Source organism: Anabas testudineus, chromosome 17 (genome assembly GCF_900324465.2).
Source record: "Anabas testudineus chromosome 17, fAnaTes1.2, whole genome shotgun sequence".
NCBI classification, from domain to species: domain Eukaryota; kingdom Metazoa; phylum Chordata; class Actinopteri; order Anabantiformes; family Anabantidae; genus Anabas; species Anabas testudineus.
Window position 1 is genome coordinate 5,384,540 of NC_046626.1, and position 18,474 is coordinate 5,403,013.

The 18,474-nt window shown below is 41.6% G+C and overlaps 3 protein-coding genes across 3 annotated transcripts; 2 read left to right on the forward strand and 1 right to left on the reverse strand.

Annotated features, from left to right (window-relative positions):
* Positions 1–265: 265 nt before the first annotated feature.
* Positions 266–1,273, reverse strand: psmb11a (proteasome 20S subunit beta 11a). The gene is made up of 2 exons (XM_026374734.1): positions 1,246–1,273; positions 266–1,041 (listed from the first exon to the last, which is right to left on the reverse strand). The coding sequence occupies exons 1-2, from the start codon at positions 1,271–1,273 to the stop codon at positions 266–268; spliced, it is 804 nt and encodes a 267-aa protein (XP_026230519.1).
* Positions 1,274–2,022: 749 nt separating this feature from the next.
* Positions 2,023–8,613, forward strand: prmt5 (protein arginine methyltransferase 5). The gene is made up of 16 exons (XM_026375477.2): positions 2,023–2,194; positions 2,504–2,622; positions 4,574–4,659; positions 4,852–4,986; positions 5,094–5,206; positions 5,326–5,375; positions 5,482–5,645; positions 5,730–5,891; positions 5,974–6,051; positions 6,191–6,249; positions 6,442–6,564; positions 6,879–7,054; positions 7,273–7,476; positions 7,574–7,684; positions 7,774–7,838; positions 7,936–8,613. Exons 1-16 carry the CDS (start codon positions 2,097–2,099, stop codon positions 8,086–8,088), a joined length of 1,896 nt encoding a protein of 631 aa, XP_026231262.1. The 5' UTR covers positions 2,023–2,096; the 3' UTR covers positions 8,089–8,613.
* Positions 8,614–9,886: 1,273 nt separating this feature from the next.
* Positions 9,887–17,848, forward strand: slc7a8b (solute carrier family 7 member 8b). Its single transcript, XM_026374287.1, has 12 exons — positions 9,887–9,965; positions 11,568–11,790; positions 12,875–13,079; positions 13,652–13,803; positions 14,373–14,498; positions 15,315–15,468; positions 15,635–15,758; positions 15,934–16,037; positions 16,514–16,610; positions 16,704–16,853; positions 16,932–17,109; positions 17,448–17,848. The coding sequence occupies exons 2-12, from the start codon at positions 11,634–11,636 to the stop codon at positions 17,597–17,599; spliced, it is 1,599 nt and encodes a 532-aa protein (XP_026230072.1). The 5' UTR covers positions 9,887–9,965; positions 11,568–11,633; the 3' UTR covers positions 17,600–17,848.
* The last annotated feature ends 626 nt before the right edge of the window (positions 17,849–18,474 follow it).

The following is an 18,474-nucleotide window of genomic DNA, read 5'->3' on the forward strand; positions in this document are numbered from 1 at the left end:
TCGAAATGTTTATTAGCTGTAGCGGCAGAAACAAACAGCGCCCCCTGTGTCTGCGGCGGACTGGAGCTTTGCTGCAGTTGAGCCAGACAAACGGATAGCAAGGCAAATGCAGAACAGCACTTCAAGGCTACACCATGCGCTGTTGTAGTGTCTGTAAAATATGTGGAAATACCTATGAGCAACTCGTCTAAGTCAAAGCCAGTCATTTTATTACAAACCCTACTCCCACACATAAACTTTTTACAACCAGGAACATTCAATTCACTCATTCATTCACGTTATGTTCCTTCCTCTTCATGTCTCTATAATATTCCTCTTTTAGGTCCTCCCTCTCTCTTTTCTCCCATCCCCGGGCTGTGATGTGGTAGAGGTCTACATTGTTCCCGGAGTAGGCATCCCTGTGAGTGGCTCTGAACACAGCTTCTCTTGCCAAGGAGACGGCCTCGTCTTTACTCAAACTGTCTTTCAGCCCTCTGTCCAGGATCCCATAAGCATAGGGAGAACCTGATCCCACAGAAAAGACATCCCCTTGCAGTCGGGCACCATCGCTACACACATATATCAGCTTAGGACCACTGTTAGGGGATGCAGAACGTGACATAGCAGGAACATTTTGCCTACTGATATCAGCTGAGGAGCCAGCTGAGGAGTCTTCTGAGCTCATTGTACAGTCAGCGTTACTTGCTTCTTTATCCCATCCACAGAGTGTAAGGGCCACACACACATTAGTCCCTTTGAAGGGGTGTAGCATAAATGAGAGGAGCTTGGCAGCACCGTGTATTGGCAGGCGCCGTCGGTGCCGCAGTTGGTAGAGTCTGATCTCTCTGGTCAAAATTCGCTCCCACAACATACAGTCTGCACCACTACCAGAGGAGGTGACGACCAAGTGAGAGTGAATAGGGGTGATCTTATGTACAGCCGGGCAGGCCACAAGCCCCCCAGCACTGGCACGTGTGTCTGCAGCTGCAATGACCCCACCTTGAAAGATGAAACCAAGGGTTGTTGTTCCATGAGCGAGACGGAAAGGTCTGTGGACTGTCTCTGAAGGGGAGGAAGACAACAAAGGTCTGTGGTTGGAAGGGGTAGAGACTGGTAAAGTTGGTAGAAAAAATTGTAGTGGGACCCCATTATTTCTTTTAGATGTCTTTGGTCTCCTCAATCCAAAGTTGTAATAGTCAGTCATACAATCAGATAGATCTTCTAAAGGTGAAGTAGAATACCACTTTTGACTCCCAGCAGTCTTACCAGAACTGCAAATATCTTCTAAAGCCATAACGGTGTCAGTGAAGCAAACACAGAGAGATTCCTTGATCAGAAAATCACAGTGATTCCAGCATGCAAACAATAATCCTCAAACTCCAAACCAGATTCTTTCCTTGTGAAAATGGACATCAGAAGACTTCATCCCACCGTGTGTTTGTGGCATTCTCCGTTTCACTGTCTGTTCTGTCCTTTTATAACCCTCCCAAATATGACACCTTACACTAAAAAAAACACACTACGTCCATACTCATCCGAGCTGACATAAGTGATCTGATATCCTACATGCTGTGAAAGTGATATATGGAGAAGCCATTTTTTGCTAACCTTATGTTTTACTCAGTGACTCACCTTGTCACACACTTGAACAAACTTAGACATATCTTTCCCATCATTTTCAGTCTGTGGTTAAATGAGATCTGCTTTCCGTATGATAGCTGTGTTTAAAATGAATCCCCTCAACTATTGTATAAAAGAACAGGCTATAGGTGATGGCCTATTTTATCCTAGGAAATACTAATACGAAGACTTTTTTTTTTTTTAATTATTACTTTAACATTTTACAGAATAAAGATTTTGTATGGCGTTCAATTTGTGCTAAAAAGCAATATGTAGTTCAATGTTCATGTAATGACGGCTCTCGTCGCACTGTTATCGCGGTAATCTACGGACTTGCGAGACCACAGAGAGCGAGAAGCACAGCTGCCATTTTGGATCTAAATCACTCTGCTGGCCAAGTGAGCGTGCACGCCACTGTGGATCCAAGATGTCGCCGGTTTCCTGTATAGGCAGAGCAATGAGACGGTGCCAGTCAATCCATTCAATCGGCTAAAATCATGGCGTCCGCCAGTACGGGGAGCAGGGTGTCCTGTGGGAGAGATTTGAATTGCGTACCGGAGATAGCAGACACGTTAGGCGCCGTCGCCAAACTTGGGTGAGGACAGTGCAGCACGGTGGCTGTTTCTATTTAACAAAAATTAGTTTTCGACATGAACGCGGTGCTTTGCTAGCATAATGTCAGTGCCTGATGCTAAGCTAGCCGGTGAAGTACCAGCACGTGCCCAATCATAACGATGCTTGATGGTGGTGTTCAGTGTTTATTACAGCAATATATTAGATTGTATTATGTTTTTTTATAGTTAAGGTCGGGGGCAGGTAAGTAAACAAGCGTGCGTTTCACCTCCGTGTGGCATTAGACATTATTTGAGTATTAAAAAGAGGTGTTTTTCTCTCCGGGGCTCAGGTTTGACTTCCTGTGCATGCCCCTGTTCCACCCGAGGTTCAGGAGGGAGTATGAGCTGGAGCCCGCTAAATCCCGACCCGGTGCCCAGACCCGCTCCGACCTGCTGCTGTGTGGAAGAGGTGAGTGCCTGCACTCGCTAATCTGTGGTGCTGGTAGTCACTAACTTTGACACTTGGTGTGCTGGAGAGATGAGCTGTAGCCCCGTGCGCTGGAATAGGGCCGCAGTGATCCATAGATGGATGAATAAACTGATCCAATAATGAGTGTAAAATGTTTTGCTCTTTTATACAGTTCATCATCAGAGTGCTGAAACACGTAGATTAACTTACAACTTTAATAACTCATAATATCCACGATCATAAAGTATAAAAAAAGACTTTTGCTGGGTGAGGAGGTCAAGTTAAAATCTTATTTCAGATATTTTCTCTGGTGTCACCCCCTGGATGTTTCATCCCTTCATTGACATTATAAATCAATCATGGTCAATAAAAGCTGACGACTTTGACAAAAGAAATTCTGAAAAATACGTCATTAATGTCAAAGTGAAAACAGGTTTCTACAAAGTAATGTCAATTAAATAAAAATATGTAAGGGAAAATCAGTGTTTGCATTAATATTCACCCCCTTTAAAATGACTGACCTAATCTAACAGAGGTCCAGATATTTGGTGCTAGTAGTCCCACAATTAGTAAAATGGGGATCACCTCAGTGCAGTGAATGCATCTCAAGTGATTGCAGTATAAAGACACTTGTGTCTGGAAGGTCCAATCACTGGTTTTTCAGTATTCCTGGACACTCCCAGCAACTCGGAGAACAGGTCAAAAGCATAAGTCTGGGAATGGATACAAAAAAATCTTCAATCCAAGGCACTGAACATCTCCCGGAGTCCAGTGGAATCCATCATCAAGAAATGATAAATAGTTATATAGGAATATGGCATATGTCTAAATCTGCCTAGAACAGGCCACCCACACAAACTGACCGACCGTGCAAGAAGGAGACTAGTGAGAGAGACCACTAACATACCGATAATTACTCTGAGGGAGTTACATGCTTCAGCAACTGAGAAAACGCCCATGTTCCTGTGCAATAGGGTTTTTCTTTTTTTTTTGTCTTATGAAACCAAAATAGTGCTTTTTGTCCATCAGACAAGGCGCTATGTTTGGCGCACACCAACACTGCACATCACCACAAACAAATCATCCCCACTGTGAAACATGGTGGTGGCAGCATCATGCTGTGGGGATGCTTCTCTGCAGCTGGCCCTGGAAGGCTTGTTAAGGTAGAGGGTAAGATGAATGTGGCAAAATATCAGAAAATCCCAGATGACAATCTTGTTCAGTCACCTGTGACTTGGAAGAAGAATTGTTTTCCAGCAAGACAATGACCCGAAGCATACAGCAAAAGCTACATAGAAATGGAGTACCGACAACAAAGTGAATGTTCTGGAGCGGCCGAGTCAAGGCCCAGACCTCAGTCCAATAGAGAAATTGTGGATGGACTGTGAAAAAAGGCTGTTCACACCCGATCACCAAGCAACCTGACAGAGTTTGAGCAGTTTTACAAAGAAGAATGGCATAAAATTCCAGTGTCCAGATGTGCAAGCTTAACTGAGACCTATCCACACAGACTCCATGCTGTGTTTGCAGCCAAAGCTGCATCTTCTAAAAACTGACCTGAAGGGGTGAATATTAATTAATAAACAATTATTTCACCTTATATATTTTAATTTAATTGACTTACTTTGTAGAAACCTGTTTTCACTTTGACATTGATGAGTTATTTATCTGGAATGTTTTTGTGAAAGTCGCCAACTTTTATTGACCATGATTGATTTATAATGTTAAAAAAAGGATGAAACATCCATGGAGTAAATACTTTTTATAGGCACTGTGAATCAAGATGCAAATACCAGTGTATTGGGAGGCGAATGTTGTGATTTATGTAATGTAATTTATTTGTCCATCTTGTCATCACTAATAGGATCTTGAAAGACTCAAGAGATTGATTAAAAAATTGCAGTAAGTCAGATTATGCTTTTACATAATTATCCATTGTCTTTTTCTGTAGATTGGAATACTCTTATTGTCGGGAAACTCTCTCCATGGATTGATGCAGATTCAGAAATTGAGACAGACCGCAGAAACTCAGAAGCTGTAAGTTCTAAACTTCAGGAAATTTGAATTCATTGTGGATGTTCCTGCTAAAAATGGGATTTTGATCTCACAATCTTGGCATGAACTAAATTCTCTTGTCCAGCCTCTCTTCACTATCTCTCTTAATCTACAGTAAATCATTTTCATTTCCTTCATGTTCGCATTATTTTTTCTAACACGTTTTCTCTCCAGGCTCTGGCACAGGAGCTGAACTTCTCAGCCTACCTTGGTCTACCGGTCTTCATGATCCCTTTGAATGGCCCTCGTAATGCCAATCTAGCCCGCCTCCTACTAAACCATATCCACACTGGACACCACACCTCAAATGTAAGATATTAAAAACAATATTGAAAACTGCACATTTAAATTGCTTTTAGCTTGTGGAGACAGTCAAAGTCATCAGCAATTTGCCGTTGTCCTCTGTGGCCGATTAGTTCTGGATACGGGTCCCATTGATGGCGCCAGAGGACACATGGGAAGATCTGATAGAGAATGAACCGAACACTTGCATCGATGACACTAGTGTTGATGAGAAGACATGGAGCTGGTTAGTTTCGTGCTAGTCCACTTCCTGAGCAGTCGAGTACCGTCTGCATGCTAAAACAGTTGTCATTGATTTCCTTTAAAATTGTGACTCATTTTGTTTACTTGCCTCTGCTCTTTTAGGTGGCACTCATTTAGAACTCTTTGTGATTACAACAAGAGGATCTGTCTCGGTGAGAAAACACACCATGTAGCAGCCGCCTGGGGCAAAGTCAGTGCATTAAGGAATAATTATGATGATGTCTGCCACTGAAAATCAACTTTTTTGTATTCCTGAAGCTATTGAAGTTGGAGCAGACATGCCCTCAGACGCTGTGATAGATAAGTGGCTCGGAGAACCTATCAAAGCAGCCATACTTCCCACCAGCATCTTCCTAACTAATAAGAAGGGCTTCCCGGTTTTGTCGAAAGCCCATCAGCGAGTAATCTTCCGTCTTTTCAAGGTATAAAGTAATAATAACAATAGAAATTAATCACCTGCCAAATGTGAAAGTGTTGTTTATAATGAAAACTATGTCTTTCCATAGTTGGAAGCCCAGTTCATCTTCACAGGCACCAGTCGGCACACTGAGAAGGACTTCAGATCCTACCTTCAGTACCTGGAATACCTCAACCAGAACCGTCCCGCACCCAATGCCTATGAGCTTTTCGCCAAAGGATACGAAGACTATCTGCAGTCTCCCCTCCAGGTAAACAAATACTTTCTCATTTTTCTACATTTTACTATTTATTGATGATGACTAAATGTGTTGTTTTCATCTGTCCCATCAGCCCCTCATGGACAACCTGGAGTCTCAGACATATGAAGTGTTTGAGAAGGATCCTGTTAAATATTCACAGTACCAACTGGTGAGACCATCAGACACAGCTGTAACTGACACAGCTGAGGGTTGTGACACCATACATAGTATAATTTGACTAGAAATCTCACTGAGAGGACATAAATATTTTTACACTTTAGCACAAAACTTGTTTTGCTTTATTACAGGCTGTATATAAGTGTCTACTTGACAGAGTTCCAGAGGAGCAGAAAGACACCAATGTTCAGTAAGTATCTGTACACAAAATTCAGAAATAAGATGTGAGATGTGTCTGAATAATGATTCAGCTAACGCTGTGTTCCCCAGATAAAGTACCATATTAATACCCCTAGTGCTGGACTAAACTATTTGTATACTTCCATGGTGAGATAAATCGCAAAGCACCATTGTCAACAGTGATCTTATCTCTCTGACACAGGGTGTTGATGGTGTTAGGAGCAGGTAGGGGTCCGCTGGTCAATGCATCTCTTCGTGCTGCCAGACAGGCAGACAGGAAGCTGAGAGTGTATGCTGTGGAGAAGAATCCCAATGCTGTAATCACGTGAGTACAGTAGTGTTTGACATGGCAACATGCACTGGTAAAATGTTACACCAGGAAAAATAAACACTTCAACACAAAATGAGTCTCAGTGGATCATAATATGAGCTGAATGTGAGAAAAAAGGCATTTGACAGTGGTCCACGGGGGCATTAATAAGTTGATACAGACCAATTCACATAGACGTAATTGTGCATAAAGTAACACTGTGGTACATTTGTTACCTGGCTTGCTCATCTTATTTTTGTGAAGCCTGAATTTTTGAACTTTCATTTTACTGACTCCTTGTGCTGATATTTTAACTGTGACTTGTTTAGGCTAGAGAATTGGCGCTTTGAGGAGTGGGGTGATCAGGTGACGGTGGTGTCATGTGACATGCGCGAGTGGGCAGCACCTGAGAAAGCCGACATCATAGTAAGCGAGCTGCTTGGATCGTTTGGTGACAACGAACTCTCTCCTGAGTGCTTAGATGGAGCACAGCACTTTCTCAAAGGTACTGCACTCATGTAGTGTAATGAACCTCTTAGTTGCCCGATTATTAAAATAATGAATTACATGTTCATCCTGTAGCTGCAGATGTTTGATGTTTTCCAATGTTAAAAGTCCAATGTTTGTTTGTTTTTTTATTTTTTTTTATCCCCCATTGCCCTCCATGCTTCTTTGCATCTTAAATCACTTTCTTTTTCCTCTTCCTTATCCTGTCACTCTAAGATGATGGAGTGAGCATCCCATGTTCCTACACATCCTTCGTGGCTCCTCTGTCCTCCTCCAAGCTTTACAATGAAGTACGAGGGTGCCGGGAACGCGACAAGGACCCAGAGAGCCATTTTGAGACACCATATGTAGTGCGCCTCCATAACTTCCACCAGTTGGCTGATCCCAAACCTTGCTTTACCTTCACACACCCTACGAAGGGTAAACAAGAACAAACAAAATTAACCATGTACCTAAAAATAAAAACACGCACATTAGTGTTTTAAAGATGTTGACCGCTGTCCCACTCTTCTCACAGATATGAACAACAATCGGTATCAGTGCCTCAGATTCTCAGTGGGTTGTAACTCTGTGCTCCATGGTTTTGCTGGCTACTTTGAGACCACGCTCTACAAAGATGTCACACTCAGTAAGTCAGCCTGTTGAACAGGAAATGATGTCAAGGTAAATATAAAGTTGAAATATTATTACTTATATTTTGTATGTGCCATGTTTCAGGTATAAAACCAGATACACATTCGCCTGGGATGTTCTCCTGGTTCCCCATCCTGTTCCCGCTCAAAGTATGTTAACAGTTTATATGTATAAAAAAAAAAAAAAGGTTTAAAATAAGCAGCATTGTGTTTACTGATTATTCCTTTTGCTCTTTGCTTCTAATAGCAACCCATCTCCGTATCCCGGGATGATGACGTTACAGTGCGTTTCTGGCGCTGCAACAACGGGAAGAAGGTGTGGTATGAATGGGCTGTGACTGAGCCCTCCTGCTCTGCCATCCACAACCCTGCAGGACGCTCCTACACTATCGGCTTGTGAAGGATGACACATCAGCATAAGTCGTCAACAGGCATAGACTCCCACGTTTCTGAAGGCAGATGAAGTGGGGGTGGACTGGTCTTTTTTTATACATAGTTAAAAACTGGACTTGTGGTGTGAGCCCTCAAAGTCAGTGTGGTGTGGGTGTTAAAGCACCGGTGGTAGCACTTGACTTCCGTTTGAGCAGACTTTGACTATCACCTGTACACAAAGTGTATTGTTGCTGCGGGAACGGCTCATTTAGGTCAAACACCTCAGCTCGGGTTTGTCATTCTTTGTGTGTCGGTTTTCTTGTTTCTTTTTCTTTCTTTTTTTTTCCCTACACAGTCAATCCACCAGGACCTATGCCTTATCAAACACACATTCCATCCCAACTCATACATACTCATAAAACACCTTTCTCTTCAGCATGAGGGGGTCATAGGAAGGTAACGCTGGTTGTGTTACACACTGTTTTTTGTGGACTCTCCTTGTTAGTTTCTGTATTTTTCCACCATGCAAATAAAGACAGCTCTGTGATATTCACCATGTGGTTTGCATGTTTCTGGGATTGGAATGTAAAGTGTTATAAAACTTCATGTAATTCTACAATGATAAGAGTAAGATTTATCATTTGTTTACACCAGCTTTACCCTAAGGTGTTAAGAGGTGATTTGTCCAGTAGATGTCACCCTCAGGTGACAGTCACCCTGATCACACATGATCATTCTACTAATACTAGTAGGTTTCGCAGTTGGCCCTAACCTGAAGCAGATAGAGCAATAGAAGAACAACTGGCAGATGTGCTGTTTAAATGTGTTTTGGTGTGAAAAGAAATTCACTATCTCTGGAGCCTTGTACCTCATTATCTCAGGTACAAGGCTCCTAGTAGACCTGTCGGATGTAACAAAACCAAGTCATCAGGCCAAAACAACACACAAGAATGCAGTGTACAAGTACTGTCAGATTCCAATCAGCTCTCATAGACGCTACAAAAACACTTAAATGTGCTCTTCAATCACAGCTGACACTGATCCTGCTCAGTATGATGTAATGCCAACACCAGCATATCTGGAGTCTAACACACTCCACCTCTTGACGCCCACCTACTCTGTACCTCTCGCCCTCAATGCAAAAGAGAACGTTATCATTACTGGAGGCTATGAGTGTAAGTTTACAAGCAGACCTGTCTGGCCTTATCACGTTTAACACGCATCTATTTGCACATATCATACAGTTGCAGTTGCTTAAGATAAACACAAAAACTGGGGCAAGAGGATTTAAATGTCTCGCCTGCCTGTGCAGTTCATAAATGACACTTTTGTAGGGTTAAAGGATTATTTATGGTTTTCTTGTTACAATTTAATTTTGAGTGTCAGAATGGAAGAAGTGTAGATTGTATAGCAACGCATTTAGTGGTTCATGTATTACAAAAAAATAATAATAATAAAACAGACGAAATTTTGTAAAAGACAAACAATAGTCACACAAAACTACAAAGATCCAATGGATAATATTTCATAATAAGTCAGGACCTGTGGTCCTTGCACTGGCCTACATCCCATCTTTGATATGTTGTTAATAAAGGATGTTTATAAATACATTTATTTAACACTGAGCATCATCATTTCACTCTGTGGAGATGCTCATGTTCAGCTCAGGTTGTTTTGTTTTTTAAGTGGAAGTTAATGTCTCCAGCGTAGAGGGCGTGGCCTGAGGGATGGTCACAACTTGGGCTGCGCTGATTGGCCTAGAATAAGCAGCGTGCCCCTGTCGACGCTGTCAGGTGGAAGTGTTTTTGCTGCGGCGTTCACCGCTGCCGACAATGATGATCACGAAGAGAGCCAGTCATCAGGGAGCTTTCAGGGGCTTTACAAGGTACCGCAGCTACTGAAGAGGTGGGTTAGCACCTAATTCATTGCTTTGTTCAGGTCTATTATATAGTCAGGCAAACAAAGAGTGGCAGACAGAAAAAAACTATTACTTAAGTACAGTTTCAAAAACGTGGAATCTCTCGTTGTCGGGTTGAACAGTGATGAGGATCGAAAGTTGAAGCATGTGGATCAGTTCTATTAGACTCAGTCAGAATTGAGCCACTTTCTCTTATAAAGAGTTTTACAGCTGAGGGACATCGAGCGTAGGTTGTCAAATACACACTGTCAAGACGAAATCCATCAAATACCCCAGCATGTGCTGATAATAAAACCACTTGATTATGATTGGAAGTGACATTACTGAGTGCCAAAATGACCAAAAATGTGTGGGCTATTGATAATTGCTTTTTTTTTTTTTTTTTTATCTGGGAGAGAGGTGGATGCGGATTTTTTTTCAAGTCAGGTTGGTTAAAGAAAGTACTTGTTTCCACTTTTGTTTGGGCTTGATCCTGTCATTTTTGGCCGAAATAACAAGGGATATTAATTTTAGGAGATAGAAAATCTACAGTGCTGAAGATAATACTTGAATAATCCCCAAGGGGGGGAATTCACTAGTTACAGCAACACAATGACAACCAAGGAGAACTATGAGGAGGACAATAAGGCACACTAAAATTAATAGACACTGAGTAGTAGGGCAAAAAGTATTTAAAAAAAAATATAATAGTAATAAGCTGAAATTAAAATGTATACAGTGGCAAGAAATATGGAATATTGGAATATTCTGCATTATTTGGTCAGAAAACTTCAGTCAAGTCAAGAGATTAATAAACATAATGTGCCTAAAGTAATGATGCAAAAAATTCTAAACTTTCATGTCTTTATTAGGAACAACCTTAAGAACCTGATAGTGCTAATGGAAAAACTAAAAGAGTCCAACTACAGTTTTTATGTTGTTGATCAGCTTGTTCGGTTTGTTTGCCTCACCATCCTTGACGCCACCTCCCCCCTTATAGAGTGATAGAACATCTTCAGTAGCCTGTTGCACACGTCAAAGGAACAAAACCTCCTGGGGAAGAATAGTCTGCTCTGTCCTTTCTTGTAGGGCCTCCATGATTTTTGATGAGTCCAGTTTGTTGTAGATATGGACTTTGCATCTTGACTCTGTTACCATCCATATTTACTTCCATATGTGTTCTTGTATTGCCCTAACCGAGATGAGTGTTAGATGTATGAAAGTCACACTGTCAAGCCAAACAAACTAATGCCTGTGCTTGTAACATCTTTTGATTCTAAAGGGTGTGAGTATTGCCTGGCACTTTCCTCTCTAGCTGTGCACGCTCACTCAAGGTGCCTACAGTTCCTAATGAGCAGAACTCGCTATAAGACCAGGTCATTGTGCTGCACCCTGAATTATTAATGCTGGGATGTGGTTTCTAATTTTAGCGATACTGTAGCAGACTAAAAATATGGAAACTGCTGTCATCAGCATTTTTGGCCAAAATGGGTTGAAAGAAAGGTATACATACAGTAAATTACTCAGGAAATGTCTGGGAAATAGCATTGAGGAGATGTTTTAACATTTTTAAAGTAATGCTACTTTTTGCTACTCTAATCATGCCTTAGAAGGGAGACGCTGACCCCATCACCTGAGCCACAAAAGAGGGGGGCACACTGGTTACACGCTTCACGATGACCAAGGGCCCAAGGAAGCGGAGGAGCAGCAGCAGTGGCAGTCATTCAAAGCCCCCTGACTCCCACTTAGACGCGGGGGACGATGCAGGAGGAACCTCTGGGGTAGCTCTGAAAAAACAAATTGGCTTAGTCAGCGCCTGTGGTATTATAGTGGGTAAGTCCATCCTCCACTCCAAAAAATCATTTACGTCCATAGAGCCTTTCTGCCTGTTTGCAGAACCTATTTACTGTAGCCCCATCATCATGCACCTTCCATCTGCTGTTTCAATTGATCTGTTGGCTGCCATAAAATCTCCTCAGCCCCTGCCTGTCTTCAATATATGTAAAGAAAAGTCGATAAAAAGTCATCTCATAAATGGGTGTTGACCACTTTTGAGACCACTTGGTGCATGACCTTCAGAAACAGTGCTGGAGCACGGCCGCTGTACCACTGCACACATTCATTCAGGCCGGTGTGGAGCCACTATGTGTTGAAAACAGAGCCCCATTAGGGCAGAGCACATGTCTGCTGCGACTTTATGCTGTAAATAAACTTGAACCACCTGAAGAACAGTGTTGTATTTACTGTAAGTCAAATAGATGACTCACTGTTGCCTCCAGACTCACATAATCATATCCTGAATCACAGGATATGAGCTCATTCTGTCATCTCCTTGAGCATGTAAAACTTAAACTTTGCTAAAACAAACACCAGAAAAAAAAAAGGAAATACACTACAGAAAACATATTAGCCACACTAGTGTTGCAGGCTTGAATTTTTTCTGGGCTACTGAAAGGCAGAAAAATAAAAAAATTTTTTTTTACTATTTTATTTGATTTGGATGTTTTCATTGATTCACTGAAAAGTTCAGTCAAAAAAAAAAAAACATTTTACCAGAAGCAGTAAATATGATAATATAAAAATAGATTTTTCTTTTGTTTCTTTATGGACTAAGTTGATTCTGTATTCGAGAGGGAAAAATCTAACGCGAAACATGAGCCCCACAGGAAAAGGGACGTCATGCGAGTGGAAATATAGCTTTCCCTTTATAGTCTACATTCTGCCGCAGTCGTCTCATGTTTCTACTGTTCCCGCTGATGATGAATATTTCATCAATAGAATAATGTGTGCGTGTATAAATTTGTGTCTTTATACAGTTCATAAGATGGCTAGTGTTGTTCACTATAGTATTTGTGTTTGAGCTGTCCTTCAATGGTCTGTTTGCATTTGTGTCTCTCTGTCTGTTTCGCTCATTCAGGCAACATCATTGGATCAGGAATTTTTGTGAGTCCTAAGGGGGTCCTGGAGAATGCCAGCTCAGTAGGTGTGGCCATCATCGTGTGGGTTACCACTGGGGTTATCACAGCCATTGGTGCTCTCTGCTATGCAGAATTAGGTGTGACAATTCCCAAGTCCGGGGGGGACTACTCCTATGTAAAGGACATCTTTGGAGGACTGGCGGGGTGAGAAGAAAAGCTATTTGTCTGAGCATCAGCAGCACTAAAGCTCCTTTGTGTAGGATTTTAAAATATGGGTTTTAGTGGCTCCTTGCAAAGGGTCTGAATACTACACACATTTTTTTCATTTTGAATTATTATTAGTGGGTAAATATCTGAATGAATATACCACATCGAGTGCACAGAAAGGAAGGGGTTTGAATATTTGCTTAAGTATTATATATGCTATAATATATACAGTATATAACCAGATTCTGTGATGTTACAGTGTAGAGTCTGTTCACAGACTACATACAGACCAGACCAGTATGTATTCCCAGCATTCCAGGACGTCGTTGACCCAGTTCCACTCACTCTCTCGTCTTTAACAGTAACGCCCCAGTGCATCACTATAATGTACTTAGCTAATATGCTTAATTTCCTTTTGTTTCCCATTACATTTTGCAGCAACAGGGGCTGTTATTCTCACAGGATGCAGTGCTTTGTTTTGTGGGTGTCTGTGAAGTTGTATGTTGTTGCTGTTGTGAGACAGTAGTGTGTTGATGTCATTTTATCCACCTATCTGTGTTGTGTCTCAGGTTTCTGCGCCTGTGGATTGCAGTGTTGGTCATCTACCCCACTAACCAGGCCGTGATTGCTCTCACCTTCTCTAACTACATCCTGCAGCCCCTGTACCCATCCTGCCTCCCCCCTGACAGTGGGCTTCGTCTGCTGGCTGCCGTCTGCCTCCGTGAGTGATGAAATAAAATTGAACATTACATTGCTGCTGCACAGTGAGTCTAACTTTAAAGAGTAGTTTCAAATTTGCTTTTATACCTGAATCTTTATACATAAATCTTTTCCATGACCCCAGGATGTGTCTTCTGACATGTTTGTTTAAGAAATGAGAAGCTCACTCACTGCACTGGCCTCGTTGCTACATGGTTGTGAACATAAAGTTTAAAATATTAAAATTGAAAAGTCATTTGTGCAGTGATTTCCAGTTGGAGTCTACTCCATGTAAGGTGTACCTTTTCTGCACAGTGGTTTGTCATGTCCTCCTATTTCAACCAAAATAGAGGTGAGCTTACGCCTATTGGTCCTGAACTTGAGTCATTCTATAAGACCTAAAAGTGTTGTGTCCATAAGCTAATTTATTGCATATATTAAATTAAAATGGGAACATTGCTTAAGGCAAAACATGTATTTACCACTCAGGGAAAAACTAGCATAGTTGTTTAAGGTCTATTTCTCTGTCCTTACCTAGATTGTCTATCAATAAAGCAGATGATGTGAGTGATGTTTGTCTTCTGTCCTCAGTGTTTTTGACATGGGTGAACTGCCACAGCGTGCGCTGGGCCACGTGCGTGCAAGATGTCTTCACTGCTGGCAAGCTTTTGGCCCTGGGCCTCATCATAATGATGGGCATTGTCCAGATATGCAGAGGTTCTCTTTAAACATCGTCTTATTTTGTGACTGAAGTAGTGTTGCATATGTGTTTGGTGTGAGACGTTCAGCCCAAGAGTCATACTTTCCATGTGAGTGTTTAATTTGAATAGTCCTGAGAAGTATGAAGTGGGATCCAGTATTTTGTTTTTACAATATACAGTTTATTTTTCCATATTTCTGCTTCTTTTTGTCCTAAACCTAAATTTGGAAATCAGACTACGTTATGACATGACACTAAAATATGGGACAGCTAAAACATGGTCAGTCCTCTTGGGCCTCTCACAGGATTTGTGATCCCAACATGAAAAAGGGATTAGAGGGCCTCATAGCTCTTCATCCCACTCATAATCCACACACACCAGCGCGCACGATGTAGCCCCCTTATATAACACTTGAAATAGAAGCTTCAAATGTAGGCAAGGCTTAATAGCCAGACTTTAATGTGGTATTTATATTTGTTCATCATCTTAGTGGGCTGAAGTCTGAAATTGAATTTAATTAAACATTATAATTGGAATCAATGTTTCCTTTCATTGAGAGGATGTAATAAAGTATTGTTAATAAAACCCTAAGAGTAAAAAGTAAACACTAGACCGCCCTGAATGTAAATCATGCATAACCACAATGGATTGTACAGTAAACACGTCTGTCATCAGAAAGGTGGATAGCTTAGGGGGAAATAAAACATTGTATGTTGTGTTTGGTGCCCTCTGCTGCTCAGATTGTTGTACTAAAAAGCAGTTTACATGAAACTGGATAATGAAATCAGTTTTTTAATTGTATTTATTTATTCTTTTTATCTTTGGTTCACAGGCCACTATTACTGGTTGGAGCCAGCACATGCCTTCGAGACCTTCTCCGACTATGATGTTGGTCTGATAGCTCTGTCTTTCCTGCAAGGCTCCTTTGCCTATGGAGGCTGGAACTTCCTCAACTACGTCACAGAGGAGCTAGTTGACCCATACAGGTAACACAAGCAATTTTTGGAATTGCACCTTGTAGCCTTTGAGAGAAACCTTATTGTTGATAAAAAGGGGATTATGCAGATAAATGGAAGCCAAACAGGTTTCTGTTATGCTAGATATGGGTAAACTTTGAACATGTTTCATTAATCATTGTCTTTCACCCTTTAGGAATCTCCCCTGTGCAATCTTCATCTCTATCCCTGTGGTCACCTTTGTTTATGTGTTTGCCAACATGGCCTACATCACGGCTATGAGCCCCCAGGAGCTGCTGGCCTCTAATGCTGTGGCAGTGGTGGGTAAAGTGACTCAGTCAGTCAAATGGCAATGTGTGGGTGAAGCATGCCGAGAAAGCACGTAGTTACCGAGTTTGCAATCACCACCTTGATCATCACTGTAGCAATAATGTCGATTGATTAGCCTTCTCTCTCTCTCTCTCTCTCTCTCTCTACTACCAATTTTTCTCCCAGACATTTGGAGAGAAATTGCTAGGAGTAATGTCATGGATCATGCCCATGTCTGTGGCACTCTCCACGTTCGGGGGAGTCAATGGCTCCCTCTTCACATCGTCCCGGTCAGTTTGTTTTCTGCTGATTTCCACCTTTTTGTCCTGCTTCTGTGATTGCTGGGCTTTTTTTTTTGTTGTTGTTGTTGTTGTTTTATTCTCATGCTGATATTGTTGAGATGGACACAAAGAAACGGGCAAACAGTCATTCCTGAGCCACCAGCTGGATTTTAAATTGTACACAAAATGCCTGATTGAAAAATATGAAACTTTTACTGGGAAGCGCAGTCAACTCTGGCTACAATGCCCCCCCACTTAAGCAGCAGCAGTTCTCACAGTGCTGACCCCTTTTTACTGCTGGTTTGGTCGATTATTACAGTGTGCGTTTCCGCTTCTGCTGTTCATCTTTGCACTGCTGCCTCCATAATCACCTGAGGTGTGTGTTTGCTAAGGTTTTCTCTCAGCTGGCATGTGCACACGGCAAGCGGGCGGCCACCAGCTGCCTCTGCTCTCAAGACTTCACTGTGTTTGCTCGTGTCTCTTAGGCTGTTTTTTGCCGGTGCGAGGGAAGGCCAACTCCCACATCTGCTGGCCATGATTCACATCACCCGGTGCACTCCTATCCCAGCTTTACTTTTTACTGTGAGTCTTGTGCCACTCAACAACAAGCTGAACTTTCACTACTACCCTCCGTGTGCAGAATTTATAACTTTTCCCTCCTGTCACCACATTCAGTTGATCTCCACTCTGCTGATGCTGTGCACCAGTGACATTTACACCCTCATAAATTATGTGGGCTTCATCAACTACCTCTTCTATGGTGTCACCGTAGCTGGGCAGATAGTGCTGCGCATTAAAGAGCCTAACATGTATCGACCCATTAAGGTAAAGACACGATCAGAGCAAATTGGGTTTGACTGTGGGTATTTGAGCTCTGACATCACACTGTCCTTCATCCTCCAGGTGAGCCTGGTGTGGCCAGTGATTTACCTGTTGTTCTGGGCCTTCCTGCTGGTCTTTTCCCTCTACTCTGAGCCTGTGGTCTGCGGTATTGGCCTGGCTATCATGATGACTGGCGTCCCCGTGTATTTCTTGGGAATCTACTGGGAAAACAAGCCACAGTGTTTTCATATTATTATTGGTAAGGCAACATTATGATGGCGTTTTTGGTATGGTAGGACTTGATTATGGCACTGTAGCACTATTTTACCATTATCATTTTATTATGGAATTTTAACAGTTGAAAATAAATGTTTGAACTCCATTGTTTATTACATATGTTATGAGGTTGAAGTACACTGATGTTACATTTTGTTACATTCAATACAGCACTGTTTAACTTATTGATTGTAGTCAATGTTGCTAGAGTTTTCTGTTAAGCTACAGACAAAAGACAACATGCTCTGTAATTGCACCATGGAATTACACTGTACAATTATAATCTAACAAAAAAAGAATTTCCCTGGTCTCATTGTCCAGATAAAATTACTCATCTGTGCCAAAGGCTGTGTATGGTGGTCTACCCAGACCTGGAGAAGAACCAGGAGCCCAGTGATCATCAAACGAAAGACACAGATGGACAAAATGAAAAAATCTCTCTGGGAAAAACAGCTGATGGAACATGTGTATAAGTGGACCATTTTTCACACTTGGATGTGTGTAGACACTCCTGTATGTGCTACAGCACTGGACTTTGGAATAGCCTTATTTCTAAACACAGTTACCAGCTTATGGTCTGAGGACAGATCATAAGCTTGAGATGAAATGTTCCTTACATTGAAGAGAACGTAACAGTCATTTTGCATTTTTTAGCATTTACAGCTTTTTTCGTTTGTCTTATACAGTGTGTTGTTTGTGTCTCTAAGCAGCAGTGGAAACATTTAAACGTGCAAGTTGTATGTATTGTTACACTTCTATACTTTATGTATTGTTTGTAATATTACCTCAATATAGTAACACTAAAATACACATTTCCAGATGATTTAATTGTTTTACATTTTATTTTGTATTCATTTTGTATTATTTGCCTGCAGTCTTTAGGTACCAAATTATACAGAAAATGTTTCAACATTTTCCTTTTCTTTTAAATACAAGGCTTTCTCTTTATACAAAGATTTCCAGTTCTGATGAATAGTATTCCTGAAAGGTTGCAACAGAACATCTACAATGTCTTCAGGAGGCCTCACTGTGCTGGATTGAACTGTTTTATTAATATTTCATCCACCTGTGAGAACACCTGACGTAGAAGGAGCGGTGTTCACGCACAACGGGGATCAGATTGCGGAAGTCGTGAGAATGAATGACAAGTCTAGGAGGGTCGTGTCAAGCTTCCAGGAATAAGACAGGAAGCAAGAGAGTGTGGCCGGTAAATTAAAAGCCTCACTGGCTGGTTACACACCGAAGTAATTTAATATATACTGAGATCGTGCCATGTTCTCCCTTCTTTGAAAAGTCAAATGTTTGCTGCGAAAAGACACACGGAAAAATTCTACCCAGCATAAATGTC